A 22,945-nucleotide genomic window follows, 5' to 3' on the forward strand; every position below is an offset into this window, starting at 1 on the left:
CATTAAGTCATTATCCACAAATTTGAATTTCGGCTTTTTTCTTTCTTTTTTTTACCCATGAAAGCACACAAGTTTTAAACCATCCAAATCTACTCAAGTCCTAGAGAACGATTGCAAAATATTATTTTTTGACAATTCCGAAATTTAAGGGTGAGCCAAATGTACTGCTCCCGAAATTTAAGAAGAGTGTTTCAAGGTACTGATGTCCAATGAAACACATTCTATTTTTATATAATATGTGCCAATCTATCTTAATCAACATTAAGCAAAACATTCAAAACTCACGCTTTATGCTATTAAATTTTCCCTGCCAGAATTTAAAATTCTCGCCAAGTATCAGGTGTTATTGTTGACAACATATTTTTGACAATTTTGTAGCTTGCAAAAGAAGATAAATAGGACCAACCAAATTTACAGAAGTATAACTTACATTCTAGTCCTAGAGAACATTTACCAATATGTATGTTTTGACAGTTCCCAAATTCAAGAGATAAGCCAATGTATCCCTCCCAAATTGTAAAAGGAAGCATAATGTACCCATATCCTATGAAACAGAATTGACCTCTTTACCTATGTAGAAATATACTACAATAAAGCCTTATCAAAGAGGATACATATAATAATAGGTCAAAAACCTCGACATTTTGAATTTTTGACAATTTTTTAGCCATAAAAGGGGACATGCAAGAACAACAAAATTTACAGAAATATGTATTCAACTCCTACGGTACATTTATCAATATATATATTTTTAATAATTCCCTAATTGCGTGGCAATACTAATATTTGGCAAATTTTTACCCACAGAAGGAGATAAGAAAGACTACCCAAATTTATAGTTATATATCCTAGAGAACATTGACCAAATTTTATTTTTGACAATTCCTGTGTTTAAGGGGCGTTTCTGTGTACACCCTTCTAGATTCTGAAAGGAAGCATCAATGTATAAATGTCTTATGAAAAGCATTGACCCAGGTATTCATCCACACAACTATTTAACGTGGTAAAACCTCATCAAAGAGAATAAGATAGGTCAAAACCTCTGAACTTCGAATTTTTGACATTATTTTACGCATAAAAGAGAACGAGATGAACACCCAAACTTACAGAGGTACATACCCCGGTCTTATACTACCGTGCCATTTTTTTTTCTTGACTATTTCCAAAATACAAGAAGTGGTCCTTTGCATCCCAGAGAAAGGGACCATGGCACTTGAGCCAGAGACCCAAGAGCACAAAAGTGAGCGCAGGTTACCTCAATATTACTGTGGGTACTGTTCCCTTTAGTTTAGGTATTTAACTAAATTACTGGAAAAAATGGAAAAATTAAATAACGAAAAAATGGAAAAATTAAATGAACTGAAGAGAAAAATAATCGACTTGAAAAGCGCACTAAAAATTATAAAATAATTTTAAAAAACAGTATTACTCGACTTCAATAAAAGCGCTAATAAGTTGAAAATAATAAAAGTGAGTTAAAAGCAGAAAATATATGAATAACGCGCTTAAAACACAAAATAATTAATTACTTATCTATTAAAAATTTGTAATGTGTGTCAAGCCAAACAAGGTAATAACTAATATAAAATTAGCTTGAATGGTAATTTAATGATTGATAAATTTGTTTGGTTTCGCACAGACTTCAAAATTCTTTATAGATAACAGTAATGAATCATTTTCTACTTTTAAGTGCTTTATTATTATTTTCCGCTTTTAAACTCTTTATTATTATTATTTTCTGCTTTTGGGGCTGTTATTATTTTCTATTTTTTATTGCTTTTATTGAAGACCTAACCTAACCTAACCTAGGCCTAGGCCTAGGCTGACGATGAAGACGATGTTCTTCGAAAGTACTTCCTAGAGATAAGGTTTGTTTCTTGCGGTGACTATTATCCTTTTACTTACATTATTTCTAATCATTATCACTGCTCGCAATATAATGATAATCTGTTAAGAAACAATATGTTTCTTTTTTAAAAAAAGATTTTGTTAGCTTTGTGTTTTTATACCATTAAAACGATTCTACATTTGTTTCCGGGTAGGTAGTATGCACATTCACCGAATGAGAATATTGCAGCGGGGTGGTTCGGTGCTGTATGAATCTACCAGGTGCGTGGATTTGTGGTGGGAATTCATGTGGTTAGAATCCCACGTTAAGTTGTAGAGTCACGTCTCATATAGTGTCGCTGGTGGATGGGACACTAAACTTCAATCCATCCAACCAATGATTCAACCGATATAATGTATGAAATGTCTTAAAACTATTGAGTCTTTGGAATTCAAAACTGCGAATACATTTATTGAGATTTGAAAATAACATTATGAAATCAAATACTTTTTTTTTCGTTAACTTTCTACTATTTTTCTGACAACAGCATAATCCCCTTCCTATAGAACGTGTATGGTTTCTTGTATTAAAAAAAAAAAAAAAAAAAAAGCGTGGTTTTTATAGACCTCTTTTGAAATTAATTTAACAGTATTCAGAGTTTTGCAAAGACTAAAACAAATGTCAGTCTGACGGTGCCAAGTCCGGGCTGTACAGTGGATGCATTAAAACCTCTCAACCGAATTCTCTTAATTTCTGACTGGTCGTTAAAGATTATGTGGTATGATATTGTTAGCGTGCTATTCGGCAAATCTTTATGTTAACTGATTCCAGCTGCTTCTTTTGAGTTGGTAGGTATACTCACGCTAATTGTCGAGAGTACAGGTACAAATCTATCATTCTTCCCGACGGCACCAGCTGATGATACAAAATACCCTTCCATTTCCACCAAACACTCAGCACAACCTTCCTGGTCGTCATTGTGCCACAGACTGTGTAGCGTCTCCCCCCTTCAACCACGAACTTTTTCACACATTGTTGTCATAGATTATCTTCTTTTCGTCGATCAGTCACTTCATAAGTTGCTTGAGTTCGCTACATTTCAGTAGAGGTTCATAGATAGAAATTCGATCGAGTCAGATCATATGGCATCCAAACATCGAGCATCTTTTTCTAGTCAACTTTCTCCAAATGGTTTAACACTGGCGACGTATACTTCGGTAGTTGGCGATGCCATGGCTGCTTACATATCAGTCTTGTGTTATTTTTGCAAGAATATTAACCACTTTTTCAATAATTGTCATCCGCCGCGAGAAGCATCTTCGACATCGAACACGGGCCTGGCAGCATTTACACTCGTATCGAAATAAAATTGTAAATAAAATTGTAGCGCAGTTTGTGAAAAACTTAACTCGATTTTCACAGCACAATATCTTAGGTCTGATTGTAAAGATTCAAACATTTTATATTCAGTACTAGCTTCAACGGTCAGATGTCAAATGATGTTACGCCTGATCCGCTGCAACTCATATACCCCGAGATTTGTGACACTAACCTCATCTCGTGTACAAAACGCTCAACGCCTTTTATACTACCTGATATTAAGCAAGCCACGATAGATTGCTGAAATTTCTTGTTTATGAACGAGATGATTTACGAGCAACTGTTAATATCGTATTTTATTTTTGTTTATTTTATAGGACACAGTCACCGAGGTAGTGTGGTGTATGCTGGAGTAGATATTACAACTGGTGAATTGTTAGCAATCACTGAATGGGCCTTAAAGTGTAAGCAAATAGGGAAGAAAGTGACTTTCAAAGATCAAAATAGTTGTTCCAGTGATACAGCAAGTTATATGAAACAGGTAACATTTTCAAATTACTCAGTGTTCAACAAGTTTTCACTAATAATGCTTGATATTCATTTGAAAATGAGAATGATATAATTCTGTATCTTTCGGTGGCTCTAATTTCTTCTTGTAGAATTCTTTTGTTACAACAATAATGGTCAATGATTATTGGCCATAGAATACACTAGACGTATTGAATGATTAAGAAAAAAATTACAGCTGAGACCGAGATCGAACCGGTCTCCAGATTAACGTGCTGGTGTATTAATCACTATGTTACCCAGTCTCCCAACAGCAGTCAGCATTTTCGCTCTTTAGAGCAGAGCTCTAGGCCTTGGATCACCTAGGCTGTACTACAAGAAATGTCTGTTATATTTGTATAAGCCTAAATAGTATTTTGAGTGGATATTTTAACGGTTGAATCGATTGATATATACGGAAAATGAAGACCACGATCGATTTTTCCAGCACCTTCAGAGAGTTTTGGTTACACTGAGAGCTCCTACCTATAATACTGTAAACGCCAAGGTTGTTCGGAGCAGCTAAATAATTGGAATATCGATAGTGGAGCATAGCGCATTTTTATATGATTTTTTTTTTTTTTTTTAATTTCGCATATATCCTTGTGTTTGTGTCTCCTATGACTATACAATAGTTTATCAAACCAAGTAGTCGCTAAACATTAGCTACATCAGCATTAAATTTTTGAGAGCTGAATACAATCGGAAATTCAGAACGTGTTCGAAAATATTCTTTGGCAAATAACCCATATTCTCCTATGCAAAATGTTAATAGTAGTGTAGCCGTAATGTTTCTTATGAGACAGTCTAGCTCGTAGTATCAGTGGTAGCGTGCTTATTTTTAAAAAGGTTTATTTTGCAGCTTGAAACTGTGCTGAAAATTCGACACCTATGATACAGTCTTGACTAGTTGGTTAAATCCCTCTTCACGCCGTTCTTGATAATTACTGTACAACATTAGAACATAAGGCAAAATTTGTCAAAGGCATGTGGCTAATAAACAATGCGCTCTCCTTTAACTCGGAAAATGGTTTAGGGAATTAGCTATTAGAAAGTATAGAACAAAATAACTTACGTAAATAACCATAATAATTAAAAATGTAATCCAAGTGTATTAATCAAAAGTGTACAAGAAAGGTTTTTTATATTCAATTAGTAACTTTATCATAAAATAGTTTATACTCACAAAATTAATTAATGTAGTTTAATCAATATTCAGTGAATAATCCGTGTACAAAGAAACTGACGAGATATAAAATAAAATTATTCCAGTAATGATGCAAATTATTGTCTCAACTGTCGTGTGACTATTAATTCAATTGGTGTTTGAACAAAGTTTCAACATCCATCTTCTGAATTTGATTGAATTGCTGTGAATATTTTAACTCCCAAAATGTACAACGTAGGTACTGCTAGTTAATGGTGATTGCAACTCCTTGTAGCTCCTTGATTCCAAAAGGAATCTATTCTTGGAACACTGATCCTACTGCAGTCAACCGCATGTCGCTATGTATTACCATTTTTACTCTATGGCAATCAACATCAAAACTGGATTTTTTACAATTTCTGGTTTGAATTGGGGGGAGGGTCAAGGGCGTAGATGCAATCTATTCTTGAAACGCTGAAACGATTCCAGAAAGCCACTTCTCGCTACGGACAGCCGGATAGCTGTTCTATAAGTCTTGCGATACTTATTCATACCACAGTTTGGGTGATATCAATAAAACGGAGAAGTTACTCATTACGCCCAATTTTGAAGTAGTTACTCGCATTGGTATCAATAAAAAGAGAACTGAGCACTATTCGTCTCGGCTGACCTCGGAGAAGCCCCGCCCTTTTGAAGTAACCACACCTCTATTCTCGAGCCGAATAACTACTCCGCGTTTGATATCAATAAAAATCAAGACTCTTCTGTGATGCTAGTAACTTCTCCAAATTTGTGGAGCAAGCTAAATAGGTGACTCCGTGCAAAATATGGCAGAGTATATGATTGTTTTGCTATGTAGTAAAACTTATAAATTGCATAGAAATGTTGCAAATGGAGATTACAAAAAATATAGGTTCATGAAAGAAAATGTAAAGTAGTTAGCACAACATTTTTTAGGAGAATCAACGGAAATTTGGGGTGGTGCACTACGTAATGACGAAAAGATGCGGGTTTTCTTGCTTTACGTGAGTGATCCGGGATTCCAGGTCTGCATTGAATGTCAGGGGATTCTGTTGTGGCTCAAAGTACTGTGTCTATGACTACTACAAGTGTAATGGATGCGATTATTGCGAAATCTGAAAATTGATTGTTTCCCGAGGTGTGTGTAATATTCAAACAGCAAAGGCAGAGTGGCAAGAACAATATACATTTCCGGGTGCTATCGGAGCACTTGACTAGAAACACGTGGCAATAAAGAAACCTAGTATTTTGGAGACGAATACGCTAATAGGAAGAGCTCCTTCGTGGCTAAGCGGATAGCGTACATGCCTTTGGTATGAGAGACCCGCGTTCGATTCCCGGCTGGAGTTCATATGGTTCGGATTCCAAGTTACTCAGTGGGTCTCGTCTTATATAGCCTCGCTACTGAAAAGGACATTAAACTCAAAACCAACTCAACTCAACGCTGATAGGAAGGGTGTATACATGAGAATATATATTTTTTTTATGCCAAGGTGAAAGGGGACATGTATGGTGTGGAAAACGCAATCAGATGGATGTGCTTTATGACGTGACTGGCTGGACTATTTAAAAAAGGAAACAAAAGGACCAAGTGTCTGATTTCGTTCTTAAAGCCAAACAATCTACAAAGACCTTGGACAACACGTGATATGCACTTGTCGTGCTAATCTTGATATTGCTGGATTCCAATCAACATCCATCAGTTCCAAGAAGTTCATTCTCGTGGTTTCAGTATTACTTTCTTATTTCCCGTTTTCTTTTTCAAATTAGTTTTTTTTTTCTTAATGCTCGCTCGGATATTAAAGATTCTCTTTTGGATTTGTGTCTCATTTGTAGATGTATTTGATATTTCGTTGCATTTCACTGTAATTGCCTTCAAAGCTTCGGCTTTCCTTCGTTTACTTTCTGGTAACTGTGACTTTGAAAGTACCACTGGAACTTTTATAATATCCACAAATGCGTTTTAATTGAAACTGTCGTTGTTACTTGTCCCTCCCATGGCGTTTAGGATATTACGCCATAAGTTAAAAACAACGAAATGACCACGCGACGGAAGGGAGAAATGAGTAACTACTTCTTTTATTGATACGACTCAATGCTACGTGCAGAGCAAGCGCGAGAAAACGTTCATAAATCTGGAGCAGACTAGACCTGAGTAGTGGCTTGTTTTATTGATACAAAATTGAGGGAGGAGATTACTCCAGGTGTAGTTACTCCGATTCTCGAGCAGGACTTCTCAGGAGTAGTTACTTATTTTTATTGATATCACCCTTTGGAAATCCAATATACAGAAAATAATATATTAGTTATACATATATAAATGAAAACCAGTAGTTACCTGTTCCTGTTAGTAAGGCCCAAAAAGTTGAATACTGACTCTGCTGGTGATAACGTAGTGTAAATTATTCATCCAATGAATGGGAGACCAGAGTTTGTTCCTGATCAGTTCAGCGATAAGTTTTATCTACTATTTTATACTTTCATTATCCACCTTCGTTCGTGCTCACTATGTAGTATATATAAATATAGATATATATATATTCAAAGTAGCATGCGTAGTGAAGAATATGGCTGTGTTTTAGTTTTGCCTTATTTCTCTCAGGTTTCTGACAGTTCTCTACCAACCTTGGAGAGTTCTTCCATTAGTTGTGAAAGCTTCCCGAGTAGCCGTTCAATAGACACAGTGAGCCTTCGAAGAATGTGCCAATCCTTGGTTAATTTTCAGGTTGCATGGTTGTTTATTTTTTCCTTCACTTTGTACTTGCAGTGAAGCTCTGCTGTGGGATTATTTTGATATTCAAATGTCGGGATACCATTTTTTTTAATACTTTGCTTTGGGAGCATAGTGTTGAATTTTTAGATTTCCTATTCCTTGTTAGTCAGGTGGTTGTATTTTTGGGGATATTGTGTTGTATGTTTGTACCTGGTATTTCTTTAAAAAGCATTAATTCGTTTCTGTATCTATAGAAAATAATCGATATTAGCAATAAACACGATAATTTTATCATATTCTATATTAAGGAAAGCTGTATGTGTGGGGAAAAATGTTTGTGTGTTGACCATAAAAGTACTTAATGCCAAGAAACTATTATCCTACAATTCCAAACAGTTCTCTCTTGTTATGTATATAACGCAGGACCACCGTACGTACCAAAGGTGAACGAGAATATCGTTGAGTATGTGTCAGTGTATGATTGGGATGAACATTGGGTTTGGCAGTTCTTAAATACTCTGCTAGTGGAATTCATCTTTTCCTTCTTCAGAGTTCTTCATTTACACCTGTAGGCATGTAACCTTTACGGTTGTTTAAGGTTGTAAAGAAACGAAGAGGTGTTTCTGCTTCTTGTGCTCTTACACATGAAGGACTTGGCTTTCAAAGAAAGACTAATAATACTTACATACCTAGAATTAGATGCTTATGTAATGGGGGTGATGGATGGAGATACATATTTTGTGTGATATGTGGTGGACATAAATGTAATGTATTTCCTTTGTTTCTGCAATCGGTTCGCACCTTTTCTTTATTTGGTAATTAAGATAGTATTGAAATTGCTGACCAATGGAAATGCGGCCATTTTATTCAAATTAATTTTCAGAGTATTTTTATGGTGATGGTTTATTATACGTGCAATCTTAACAAAAATTAGATATCCTCTTAACCTTAAAAGTCATTAATTTACATTCTTATGCTTCTGTACATTAATTTGTAAGAAAAAAATTAATAAATTCTTTTTACTGAATACAGTTCTGCGAAGACAGATCCACAAAAAAGTTTTAAAAAGTGTAGGCTTAAAAATAAAAATAAGTAATAATTGTAAATTGAGTAGAATTGATGGATGAAATTAATATTAGCGTTTGGAATCTCTTGTACATATTCGTTATTGCTGCGCTATACTGAATAATCCTCTTGTTATAAATAAATAAAAGTTAAGGTTTACCTCCAATCCTTCAACAATTCGAGAGAAAAAAAAAAAGAAAGAAGAAAATAAAACATTTTGCAAGACTTTACTCTTTTGGATAAATTGCAAGTTTTGAACAACATTTTTTCCCGTTAGTTATTTAAGTCCATATTTCTTTCATCCAGTTTTATGTATATATATGTACAGGTGTATATGTATGAGTGTTCCTACTATTGAGGGAAGTTCCATAAATAGCAATTCAAGCAATTCAGTTTTTCCCCCGCCTATTCCAGAACCAAATGTAGCAGTATAGATCGTAGACACATTACTTTATATGACGCTTCCCGAATACTATCTACTGCAATAGCAATAGTAAAATACGTGTATATATAATGAATTACCAGAAATTTAAAAAAAAAAAAAAAAAAAAAAGTCGCACCACGAAAAGAGTGTACTATAAACGCTATCGCTTTATCAAATAGGGAGGAAAATCTGTAGAGAGAAAAGAAATTACGGAAGTGAGAAAAATACAGATTGGCATCATATTGGAATGTAGGGTCACGTGTTACTTTATAGTGTTACCAAGCTGAAAGTGATTTAGTAGTTTAATGAAGAAAGGGAAAACTAATTAAATGAGTGGATCGATAGGAATACAGGAAGGCGAAGAAATAATAAATAAAGTGAATGTTTTATACAGATAGGAAATGAAAATTAAAGAAATTAACAAACAATAATAATAAAAAATAAAGAATGAAAGATAAGTGGGATAATTTCTTATATATCATTGATACAATACACAAGCAGCGCTATACGATAAACATAAACATAGTAAGCATAGAATGATAAAGTTACCGGAACTATCTTTTATGACTTGTGTAAAAAATTAATACACAGAACAGAGAGTGAAAAAGTATATGACTGGACCGCGATTCAAATCCGGGATCTTCGCCCTACCATGCCTATGCGTTAACCACTACGCTACCCAGTTCGCTTCCGGAATAGCCACATACCCCCCCACTCTTTCAACACTCTTCCACTCAGACCACGTGGCTTGTACTCAATCAATTAATTCAAATATATATCATTTATAATTTGTAGGAACTAAATTGGTTCCCTACGACGTATTTTGTACGGGCTTCATGCGTGTCTAAATTGTGTAGAAGCTTGTAAGTTTACAAAAGTAATTCACTGTTTCAATGCATCATTATATGGATTCTTCCAGGGTAAGAAAATAGTAAAGAAAACCATGAAAATATTATCATATTTCGGAATTTTACTACAATAGAGGGAAACGTTTTTATTACAGTGTTCACATTAACTTCATAAAATCGAACAATAACTATACTACCTGTTTCCCCTCTGAAATTTTAATTATCTGTTTCATTTTCCTGTGTAATTATCCCGTAATTGAAATATTTCCGTGTGTGTTATGCTGCTGGAAATTTGAATTTGCTGTTTGTACATTCATATAGTTATCTGGCCCGACGAACTTACTCGTATATTCTCTACTGTGTATATTATCCAACTTCCACGATGCATCTTTAATTCTTTATGTATAGTTTTCTTCAAATTTAAAGATATTAGTTACACAGAGTGTGTAGGCATTGAAAAGAAGCCTTCACTCAAAACTTTAAAAGCTCTTCATTGACTTCTGTCCTTAGTCAATTTGATGCAGTCTCTACTTTGTATTCCTATTTCTCTGCGAGATCCATCTTCATATTGTCTTCCCATCTGCTCCTAGTTCTTCCTAATGATCGTTTTCCGATTGGATTTCCGGTTAAATCTTTGAAAGCGTTCCTTCTGGCTACATGACTTACCCACCTGAGTCTCCTAGACTTGATGAGTGTCAACAGTGTTTGGTAAATGTTATAAATTACGCAGTTCCTCGTTATGAAGTTTCCGCCATTCCCCATTCCCGTTTCTCTTGGGCCCGTATATTCGTAAAGATAGATAGATATTAAAATAAAATCCTTATGAATGGAACGTTGACAGTGGTAGGACTATTTATTTATTTTAATAATACATACTTCGATTGTACTATTTATGCTTATAATGTTTGTAAAGTAGTTATGTGTGCTTTAAGTTTTTTTTTTTTTTTTTTTTTTTTTTTTAATGCCTCAATACTTCTCTAATTATAGATTGATACTAGCTTTGGGAGTTGGTGATGGTTTGTATTTGAGACTGCTTTATGCTTATATTCCTATTGTACATATAGGTTATATAGTTTATTAATAAATGCAACATTGATATTCATTATTGAGACTGAAAGCGATTTGAATAATCTGCTGTTATCATTATCAACCCAATAAAATGGGTCTAAAGTACATGTACATGCCCATTCTTCCGCTATATCATGTGTAGAATGTTTACCTCCATTGAATTTTCTGTTTAATTACAATAACTGTGACTAATCCTGTCAAATTCTATTGATTCAAATATATATATATATATATATATATATATATATATATATATATATGCACAACTTCTTCCCTTGTATCAACATTTCAGGAAAGTGTAATTGTAGGTTATATATGTAACTCGTACGAACTATTGAAAGAAAAAGGAGGGGTTTCGATAAGGGCCGATTTTGGCCTCCTCCCCTTGGAATGAGCTGATTCTCAGCTAGTTTGTAGTTGACCATATGTAGTTTATGGAAACCAGCATAACTTGGCCCTTGCATTCTTCTATGGGTACGTAATTATGGCGCAAACTTGGTTGTAATGGCCGATTTTCTCGAAAATTGCATGTGTTTCGACATTTGCTTATTTCATACAGAGCGCATGTGAGTGGCATGATTTCCACTGAATATGTTGTGAAGGGATATAAGAGGCTCATGTTGGATTAGATTTGATTAGGTTGCTGCCTTGCGTTCATAGTAAGAAAAAAACTTTGTCTGTAATATCGGGAGTATTTCAGGAATATGGTAAAAGTCGAAGGAAGATGGTGCTAGGCGGGTAATCTATACCAAACGAGAACAGTTATTTCGTAGGGCAAGAGAAGAGGATTAGGGAGCCTTTGACAGCCCATTCTGATACATGTTGAACACGGAGAAGGCCCTCTTTTTACAAAGTCATGAAAATGATTTTGTATTTAGTGTATGGATGGGTGTAGACCGAACTTGTGTCGGAAAAATAAGTGGCTGCGAGTAGGTTGCTTAGTGAGATTGCAGGTAAACACGCTGGTTTGGTTTGGTTGTTTCCCTACATTTCTATTGCATGAAACATAAGAGAGAGAGAGAGAGAGAGAAAAAAAAACGGGATTCTCGATAAAATGAGACTGATTGTGAACCTAGTGATCAGCAGAGGGATCCTATTATTTGTCTGAATATCGGATGACTCATATCGCGTCATTGCAGACTGTATTGAATCCTCAGTTGTGCTACTAGTCTTTCGAGCTCCTTTCTCTGTCTCTGAAAAGTGAATTCTTTGGAATGCTTGTGGATGTTGTTTTGTGTTCGTATGTTTCGTTTGTACATTTCTGCCGTGTGCTGTCACTGCAGTGTTGGTTTGTTTTTACTGCTACTAGTGCTCGAAAATAACAAGTTCATTTGCTTCGAATACGAACTCTACTGCATTTGGTTTACATTTTTGTGGTGGAATATGCCTAAGCAGATATGCTTGTGACGCGTGCAGTGCTCGTGTACGTAAGTCGAAATTAATTTGAATTGGTAGTGACACAATTCTGTGATGTTTGAAGGGAAAAAACGCGAGCTTAGTAATAGGTAGCCGGATATGCCCCAAATGTCACTGAGAACCATCAAAGAAAGGGCTAACTCGCAAGTGTTCTCAAGTGGTGAGCTCTGTGAGAACTACTCTCAGTGATAAAAACGCACAGCCTCACTGTGCCAAAGCATCCTCTAGCAAAACTGTCCCTACATGTGACGATTTAGAAACTAAAGCCTGCGGAGAAACTCAAGCTGAACGTTGGTCAAACTTCTCTGTCTCACAAAAATGTATTGTTTGTAACAAATCTCAGACGTGTCTGGCATTAATACCTGCAAAAGATAGATGCCAGTTTTATGTTGACAACGGCTTTATTATTCTCAAAGATGCGCGTTGTTATCACGATCATTTGGACTCATACTGTTTGAAACCTGGGACTGTGATTGAAAAAACATCAAACGAATGCCTCGTTAATGCTGGAGAAGTACAGGAGTTGCTGAAATACCTCAAATCGGAGTTCTAGGACGTCTCTTCTGTTTTGCTCATGAAACTTAGAACTGGGATGTCCTACCATGTCCTCTCGACGCTGTTTGCCCTCCCGAAATGTGTTATTCAAAGGTTTGTGCATTCTGTTCGTAAAGCTCTCATGTTAGCATTTGTTCCACAATATCTAGGACTTCAACATCTTTCCAGGGACGATTTAATTAAGTACCATACCAGGGACTTTGCCAAGATTGTTTTTGTGGACGGGAAAGACAAGGCAATCCTCGTTCTAGATGGGACATATATTTATATTGAAAAGAGTTTAAACTATAAGTTCCAGAGAAGAACTTTCTCATTGCACAAAGATCGCACTCTGGTCAAACCCTTCCTCATTGTAAGCACAACAGGGTATATACTTGATGTGTTAGGCCCGTTAATGCTTTCAGACCTCCAAGGACTGTGGAATATGCAGAAAACGCCAACATAGTCACACAGAATATGACGGTTCTCGCAATCCCCAAATAAGTTACAGGAAAGAGTGCTCCGTGAAAACTGGTCAAGGTGCAGAGCAATTTGGACGGAAATGGAGGCAAGCAATATCGATGATATTCCTATTTTGACTATTGACGAGCTTTGAAATATCACTATGAGCGTTTATCAACTGAAGCAAGCTCAATCCTACACTGCAGAATACGAGGCGGACGATGGAATGTATAAGCTGTACACACACACGGAGTGCGATGGTGCTCTACGGGTATTACTTCAAAGTCACCATGTGACATCCAAGAAATATTTCCTGTGGATCGAGTACCATTACTGTGGCATAAGTGGATGGTATGTCAGTGCAAGGTTGGAGCTCGCGTAGTCGGCTGCTGCGCGCATGTTGCCTCCGTGTTGTGGTACCTTGAGTACTACAAGCAGATCACCGAGAGAGCACGGTGATAACACGGTACTCCGACAACTATGACGCGTTTCTACATTACTCATCAAAAGTGGTCACGAACGACTGGTCCGATGATGGTGAGGAAGCGGAAGACGACGTCTAATAACGGTACGAATAATGTTTTCATGTTTGGCGTTGTTTAACGCTTTTTTCGTTTTAAAGGTTTATTGTTCCTTGTTTAAATCTATGTACAATACAAGCGATGCCATCTTGATTCACATATAACGTGGAAGGATGAAGCGTAAATGACAGAAAAGGACAATACTTGCGTCCATGGCATTTGTAGTCATACAAAGTAGTAAATATGCTTTCGTTTTGTATTCAAACGCGTACTTTTTTTTTCAACCAATTAGCCCAAGCGTGTCTCCAATCTCAAGGGCGATTATTTTCCCGGCACGAGTTCGGCATACAATCACATATCAACTACATACCTTCATATGTTTCTCATGGCTATGGACTTTAAAGAGAGCCTTCTCCGTGTTTAACATGTATCAGAATGGGCTGTCAAAGGCTCCCTAATCCTCTTCTCTTGCCCTACGAAATAACTGTTCTCGTTTAGTACAAATTACCCGCCTTGCACCATCTTTCTTCGGCTTTTTACCATATTCGCGAAATACTCGCGATATTACAGACAACGTTTTTTCTTACTATGAGCGCAAGGCAGCAACCTAATCAAACCTAGCCCAACATGAGCCTCTTATATCCCTTCACAACATATTCAGTGGAAATCATGCCACTCACATGCGCTCTGTATGAAATAAGTCCTCAAATGTCGAAATACACGCAATTTTCGCAAAAATTGGCCATTACAACCAAGTTTGCACCATAATTACGTACCTATAGAAGAGTGCAAGGGCCAAGTTATGCTGGTTTCCATAAACTACATATGGCCAACTACAAACTAGCTGAGAATCAGCTCATTCCAAGGGGGGCCCAAAATCGGCCCTTATCGATATCCCTCCTTTCTATTAACACTAAATCACTTTAAGTAGCTGAACGCTATTTGAGAAAACTTTCCTAAATTTTCCAGTTATTAGTAAAAAATACGCTATTTGCAGACTTTGTCAGCAATAATTTACTATTAATTCTTCCGTATCAAAAGCAATTGTAAAGCATATAAAGCAACATGTGAACATCACATACTTAAGGTATTTTTATTTTATAAGTACCTAATTAAAAAAAAAAAAAAAAAAAAACTCAGAAAGTAGAATTAATCCATAATCATATTAACTGGAGCAAAGATCTGTCTAAAATAAGATATTGAGGCATGGTCAGAGAACAGTCTAATAAGTTTACTTTCAAATTATTATTTAAAAATCTTTAAAAACGATAATAATTTGGCAAATATTTACTGTAGTTTCCAACTCGATACAATAATTGAATGGGTAAGATTTAAAAGTAAAAGACATGACCATAGTTTTGGAGAGAACTCCCTCGTGGCTAAGCGGTTAACGTACGCGCCTTTGGTGTGGGGTTCGATTCCCGGCGGGAGCTTATATGGTTCGGATCCCACATTAAACTGTAGGTCCACATCTCATATAGCCTGGCAGCTGAACTGACGCTAAACTCACAAGTCGAATCAAATTAATAGTTTTGGAGCTAATATATATATATATATATATATATATATATATATATATATATATATATATATTAGCCCTGTATTTATATTAGCCTTATATATATATATATATACACAGGGTGTCCATAACCTTTTGGGTCAAATTTATACAGGTGTTAGAGGGGTCCAATATAAGTATTTTGAGATAGGAAACCGATGGTCGAAAACGGCTAGGTAAAGCGCCACGCCATCTTGAAGTTGCAGCAATCTGTGGGAACAAGTATGACGTCTCAATAACAAGTGTTTTTATTAGGTCGATGTAACCTGCTGTATTGTGCATAACACTACATCTGCGTGTGTAAGGTTAGTACAAACAAACTACTACGCACTGTACGTACCAAAAATTCATAGTAAGGGCTCAAAGTGACGACCACCAATCTCGTTGCACGTAGCACAACGCCTAAGGAAATTTTGCCTCGTTCACTTAAATATGCCCGATGTCTGTTGCAAAATCAAGTAGGCAGCATGGATTCTTGCAAGCAAGTCTTCCTCGGATTCTACTGGCCGTTCATACACCAAGAACTTAATGTGTCCCCAAAGAAAAAAAATCAAGAGGGTCAAGATCCGGGGAGCACGCTAGATACCGGATGGGACCTCCTCTTCGAATTCAACGATTAGGGAAGATTGTATCCAAACCATGGCCAACATCCACATTAAAGTGAGCAGGTGCGTCACCATGTTATACCCACATTCTCGTGCGGACATCTAGAGGCATAGTCTCCAATAATTTGGGAAATACATCACGAGGGAACACAAGATGCTGTTGTCCATTCAAGCGAGACGGCAAGAGACAAGGTTCTATTAGCTGATCGTGTACAATCTCAGACCACAAGTTGATACGGAATCGTTCCTATTGACCAGACATGCCAATGGCATGTTGATTGTACTCACTCCAGACAACAGTATTGCGGCTCTTGAAAATACCGGCACAGGTACAGAAAAAAAAAAAAAACCTCGTCCATGAACAAAACACACTGTTGGAAGTTGGGTACACCACATTTCTGGATAAATCATTGACAAAACTCCACTCGAGGTGCGAAACCATCTGGTCCCATGTGTTGAACGCGTTGTCTGTGATAGGGATGTAACTGCTGGTCTCTTAAAACGGACCATACAGTACCCTTCGAAGCACATACAATATGGGCAATTTGACGGGTAATTGTTGATGGGGATTGTTCCACAAGATCCAACACCATCTCTTCAAATTCGGGGGTATGAACAGTTTAGTCGCCTAGCACTCTCGGCAGGTCTCGTAACCTTGAAAGAACCACTCTTTCGCAAGTTGCTATCGACGGCAAGAAATATCTTCCAATTTGGATTTCGTCTGTTCGGAAACTTCTCTCTGTACATCCGTTTAGCTTTCCTGGCACTACCACCTGCTGCACCGTACATTAAATGTATGTCTGCAAGCTCGTGCGACATTTAATTCTCAATTTTCCACCACCAGAAACACTTTCTCATGCTAAGACTATGTCACCAAAGACGTAAACACAGCTCTAGGATTCCAGACACATTCGACAAGCTTGTTTCTACTTTTTTTTTTAAACATAACTTAGACCATCGTAGTGTGTTTGTGGAAATGTGACATCCATCGGCAAATAAAACTGCTGTATCATACTGCTTAAGAATAAAATAGGTTTACCCTTTTCAAATATTTTTTCCACATTTAGCTACACTCGCACTGCTAATTGTTCCTTCTGCTTCTATCTCTGCTTCTATGAATGGTGATGTCATAATGTATTTTTCGATATGTAATTACTGAAGTATTATACCATTTGTTCTCATAGATTACTGTGTCTTCAATATGGCGTGGCGCTTGAACTAGACGTTTTCGACCATCGGTTTCCTATCTCAAAAAACTTATATTGGACCCCTCTATCACCTGTACAAATTGGACCCAAAAGGTTGTGGATGCCTATATATATATATATATATATATATATATATATATATATATATATATATATATATATATATATATATATATATATATAGGGTGTTTCAAAACAACACCAACAACGTTTGGGAGGTGATTTCTGGCACCAAGATAAGACAAAAAGTATAAACCATCCTGGGTGCACAAATGCTTCCTTTCGGAGTTATAGGCTGCCGAAAACATGAAAAAATGAATTTTAAACGTTCATAGCTCCAAAACTAAGGGACCTACCGAGTCAAGAACTTCACTTACCAGGGATGATACAATAGCGGGACCAAGTACCTGGGAAAAACCTATATATAGTCTGAAAGCTCCTGTCATTAGAAGTACGTAACCGTTTTCAAATCACAGGCTAACCCGCAACTTCACCCTATATGAGGCCGGTTTGATGGTGTTTGTAACCCTATGTATGGCATATTCGATAGAATAAAAATGAATGTTATGATACATCACGCGTAAGCGCCTGAGTTCACGACGATCTTTTTCGGCTCATTGCTCGCAAGGGTTTGATAGTATCACTTTGCACTCAGGCGTACCCATTTGGCCAGTGTCGCCAACGAACTGTAAAAGCAGTGTGGAAGATGGTTTCTGTACCACTGGATGTATATCCATGAAACGTAGCATAAACATCATTCGTCATTGGTGAAAATATACTGTGGACGTATTCCTCTCCTAAGTATTGCAGTTTGTCAGTGTTGCCAACCAATTGTAAAAATGAGAAGTTCTAAAACAGGTTCCGTACGATGAGACGTTTATACACCAAGCTTCGCAGAAACATCACACGACACTATAGCAAAAAGACGTTGAGTGTTACCGTCTTCTAACCATTCTAGGTTGTCAGTGTTGCCAAGCAAGCGTAAACATCATAATGTTGAAAATGGCGATCGTGCCATTTAATGAATATAGAACAAATGTGACAGAAGCAGCATTGGACAATGCAAACATAGTGTGAGTGTTCCCGTCTCCCAAGCACCCCAGTTTGGCAGTGTTGCCAACCAATGCAAACATTCAAGATTTTCGCATAAAGTCTACAACATTGGCAGATATAATTAGACTGCGACCCATACTAGGTTTGTAGTAAACACCATAAGCATCCATATGGTCAGTGTTTCCAACCATTCTAAAATACATTTTCTCGAAAGATTGCTTGAGTACTTCTACATAGAGACATAACTTGGCATAAAGATCAACAGCAAACATACTGTGGTTGGTACCATTCCCCAAGCTCGCCAGTCTGTCTGTATTGCTAACGTTTTCAAAATGGAAGTTTTTCCAATAACGGTTATTAGCTTGGTGGTATTTTTCTATTGTCTAATAATGTGAACTTGCGGCTGAACACATCTCATGGGACATAACTGTTGACCACGCAACAACCAACGGCACAGGTTAGGAGCTCGTATAGAAAGAAAAGGTTGGATGAATCATGCATACATCTGGTCATAGGAGCTTTATTGTGACATACCGTATAGAAAGCACTTGTGCAGAAACCACGATTTGTCTTCTGAGTTTGCTCATCATGTTTTCTATGACCACATGCATGCATGACTCATCCCAACCTGTCTTTCTATACGAGTTCCTAACCTGGGTCGTTCGTTGGTCCCATGATACATGTTCAGCCGCATGTTCATATTATCAGACAATAGAAAAATACCACCAAGCTAATTTACTGCTGTTTGAAAAACTTCCATTTTGAAAACGTTAGCAATACTGACAGACTGGGTGCTTTGGGAATGGTACCAACGACATATTTGCTGTTGTGTCTAATGAATTTTATGCCAAGTTTTGTCTCTATGTATGCAATAGTCAGGCAACCTATCGAAAAAATATACTTTAGAATGGTTGAAAACACTGACAATGTGGGTGCTTGTGGGTTCACACTAACATACTACAAACTTAGTATGGATCACAGTCTAATTATATCTGCCAATGCTGTAGAATTCATGCGAAAATCTTGAATGTTTGTATTGGTTGGCAACACTTCCAAACTTGGGAGACGTGGTGCTTGGGACGACGTGGACCTTCCATTGCACTATGTTTGCATTGTCCAATGCTGCTTCTGTCACATTTATTTTATATTCGTTCAATGACACGCATGCCATTTGCAACATTATGATATTTACGCTTGCTTGGCAACACTGACAACCTAGAATGGTTAGAAGACGGTAACACTCAACGTCTTTTTGCTATAGTGTCGTGTGATGTTTCTGCCAAGCTTGATGTATAAACGTCTCATCGTATGGAACCTGTTTTAGAACTTCTCATTTTTACAATTGGTTGGCAACACTGACAAACTGCAATACTTAAGAGAGGAAAACGTCCACATTATATTTTCACCAATGACGAATGATGTTTATGCTACGTTTCATGGATATACATCCAGTGGTACAGAAATCATCTTCCACATTGTATTTACAGTTCGTTGGCAACACTGACCAAATGGGTACGTCTGGGTGCAAAGTGATATTATCAAACCCTTTCTCGAGTGACGTTCCAGCAATGAGTCAAAAAGGAACATGATGGGTTCAGCCCTTACGCGTGATGCATTGTAACATTAATTTTTATACGCCATATATACGGTCACAAACATCAACAAACCGGCCCCTTATAGGGTCAAGTTGCGGGTTTGCCCGTAATTTGGAAACGATTGCGTACTTCTCATGGCAAGAGCTTTCAGACGATATGTAGGTTTTTCCCAGGTACTTGGTCCCGGTATGGTATCATCCCTAGTTAGGAACTGTTATGTGTCCTATCCAAAAATGCGTGTTTCAGAATCCTGAGGTGCTTCGAAAACAATTTTTATAGAGGGAGTTTGGCTACGAGCATATAATTTGAAGTAGTCTCCAACTACTTCCATAAAAATTGTTGCGGAAGTACCACAGGATTCTGAAACTTGGATATTTGGATAGGGCACATACTAGTTCCTAAGTGAAGTCTTGACCCGACTACGGTAGGTCCCTTAGTTTCGGAGCTATGGACCTTTGAAATTCATTTTTTCATGTTTTCGGCAGCCTATAACTCCGAAAGGAAACATTTGTGCACCCAGGATGGTCTACACTTTTTGTCTTATCTTGGTGTCAGGAATCACCTCCCAAACATTGTAGGTGTTGTTTTGAAACACTGTATATATATTGGAGCTAAATCAAAACTAAAAAAACTGTAATTATAAAAGTGTTCCATAAGACCCAGATAAGATTACCCAGCTTTTTATTTCTAAATATCTCTTTAAAATTATTTATTGCTATTAGTTATTTATTGTTATGTACTATTGTTATTGTTATTTATTGTTTACCCCTTGCAGCCAAAGTTGATGCAATGTTTCGTTTTTTAATCACATTGTAAAAGAAGTGATAAAAAATACAAATAAAACAGTATACACGTCTCTTAATAATATTCACATGCAATCAAAAGAATACTTGTTCTATCTTTTCTTGTTGGTAGTATAACAAACCAAAACAAAAATTTTATTTCAAACATAAAATATCATACCATGTTCGCCACACAGCATACACGTTTGTTCTCTGGTAGCTATTAAAAAAGAAAAAAATGCCATGTACAAAAACTATATTATTCTCTCTCTTCATGCCCTGGTGTGTATTATCTAGCCAAAGCAGATAATCATCATCGTAGGTATTCTGCCATTATTGGCAGATCACTTACTGCAACTGAGAAGCTTTCATGCTCCACGGTCTTCCGCTAACCTTTTCGTCTTTACGCATGATTTTTTCTGTTTTGATATCGTCCATCAATTGTTGCCTCCTTCACCCCCTCCCCCTCTTTCCTGCCACAGTACCTTGTAGCCCGCTCTTCATATATAGTTCCTTCTTAGCCGATGTTCCAGCCAGCTTTTCTTCCTCTTCTCAATAATATCTGAAATTATTATGTTCTCCCCCACCATTTCTAACACCCTCTCATTCGTGTTCCTCTCGACCCAACTGATTCTCTCCATCTTTCTCTACACCCATATTTCGAAAGCTTCCAATCGTTTTCATTATTTTTGCGTAATGTCCGTGTTTCTGCCCCATACAGTACAATACTCCACACGAAGCATTTAATGAGTCTTTTTCTCAACTCTTTGTTCAAGGTCCCACTAAACAGACCTAGTCCTCCTAGTCTTTTGCAGTCTTCAGGAATATAATACAGTGAAGTCTCCCTTAACATACACTTCTCAATAGTAGATAGCTCCTAGTACGGCCAAACTTTTTTGTCTCGTCAAAAGTACATGTATTATTGTGGGAAGGAACCTTTCCTTTTACGAGCGTGTCAGATACGGAAGCGGATAATCTTTCTTTACCCACAACGTTGTAGGAACCTCTACATAGCGGACAGAAAATTTCCTCAGCTTACACGGATTTAACACAAAGAATACTGTGGCAGAGAGCAGTTGCAGATTTTCTGCTAAAAACTTCATAAACAGTCATAATTGGTTAGTTTTGTCTACATTTTCAGTAATTAATGGTGTTGCACGTTCTTATTGGTTTACTTTAGTTTTAATACAGTCACAGAGCTAATTAGGAGACTTATATGGAGATATGACTGCTGCTTGAGAAGAAGATTACCACATATGCAGTATATTTTGCAGTACGCCCTTATAAACTCATCCTCAGCGATATTTACCGAGGGGACTTTTTCCATCATTTTCCCAGTATAGTCTTTCGATTTTAGCCTGCTTTTACATTTATAACTAATGTTTCATTGCATACTACATACAACCCCGCATGAGTTGTGAGTAATCTAAATTTGTGTAACCTGTCTGTAAAGGCACAGAGACAAGTCTCATTTTATGGACAAATAATCATATCCCATTGATGTCCATTATTTAGAGATGATTCTAAATACATTTGCAGACTGTTGCTTTTTGGTGGGAACTTTTATGCCATACTTTTCTGTCTAACAGTAGGAATGGTAACTTCATCACTTTTGTACAGTTTAAACACCGTACTATGCTGTCAATGGACTCATGTACAGTCACATAATTATTCTTCTTTTGTTTGAAAGTTAGCTGCGTATTACTATTAAGTTGGAAGAATGAAAACCAGGCATACTGAAGTTAAGAAGAAACATTCCAGAATAATAATAATAATAATAATAAAATAGTTGTAATAATATAAATTGTTATTACGAAATGAATAGTATGCCCTTTCCTAGTCTCCAAGTCCACATATTTAGATATGAAAATGCACGTAGCACCAAACATCTTGTAGATGAATCTTGAGTAAAGATATTATTTTGCTAATATTTTTCAAATAAATGCATGCTGTAAATGTTCCGTAAATGTAATTTAAACTTCATATAAATATTAAAATAGAACAGAATAGTCGAAAGAAACATTAAACTAATCAATCAAAAATCTTTTTTTTTTTTTTTTTTTTTTTTGCTTACTGAAATAGTATATATCAAGTTATTTCATATTGATTTAAGTGGAAGGATTATTATTATTATTTTTATCTTAACTTAGAAGAAACGTTAGCGTATAAAATTTGACCTTTACTGTAGTCTTGAATAAATTTCAATATAGTTCTTTAGTCTATACTGTATT

General features: G+C 36.6%; 1 protein-coding gene across 4 annotated transcripts in view; it reads left to right on the top strand.

Annotated features, from left to right (window-relative positions):
- Gcn2 (eukaryotic translation initiation factor 2 alpha kinase Gcn2) overlaps positions 1–22,945 on the top strand; it is a 239,244-nt gene that overhangs the window by 55,720 nt on the left and 160,579 nt on the right. For 3 of the 4 annotated variants that reach the window (XM_081730836.1, XM_081730839.1, XM_081730838.1), the window contains exons 8-9: positions 3,526–3,689; positions 7,465–7,587. In XM_081730836.1, coding sequence (XP_081586962.1) covers positions 3,526–3,689; positions 7,465–7,587 — 287 coding nt within the window. The remainder of the gene's footprint in view (positions 1–3,525; positions 3,690–7,464; positions 7,588–22,945) is intronic. The other variant, XM_081730837.1, reaches the window with a different exon arrangement.

This window comes from Thermobia domestica, chromosome 11, assembly GCF_964235325.1.
Source record: "Thermobia domestica chromosome 11, izTheDome1.hap1.1, whole genome shotgun sequence".
In the NCBI taxonomy this organism is placed as follows: Eukaryota; Metazoa; Arthropoda; class Insecta; order Zygentoma; family Lepismatidae; genus Thermobia; species Thermobia domestica.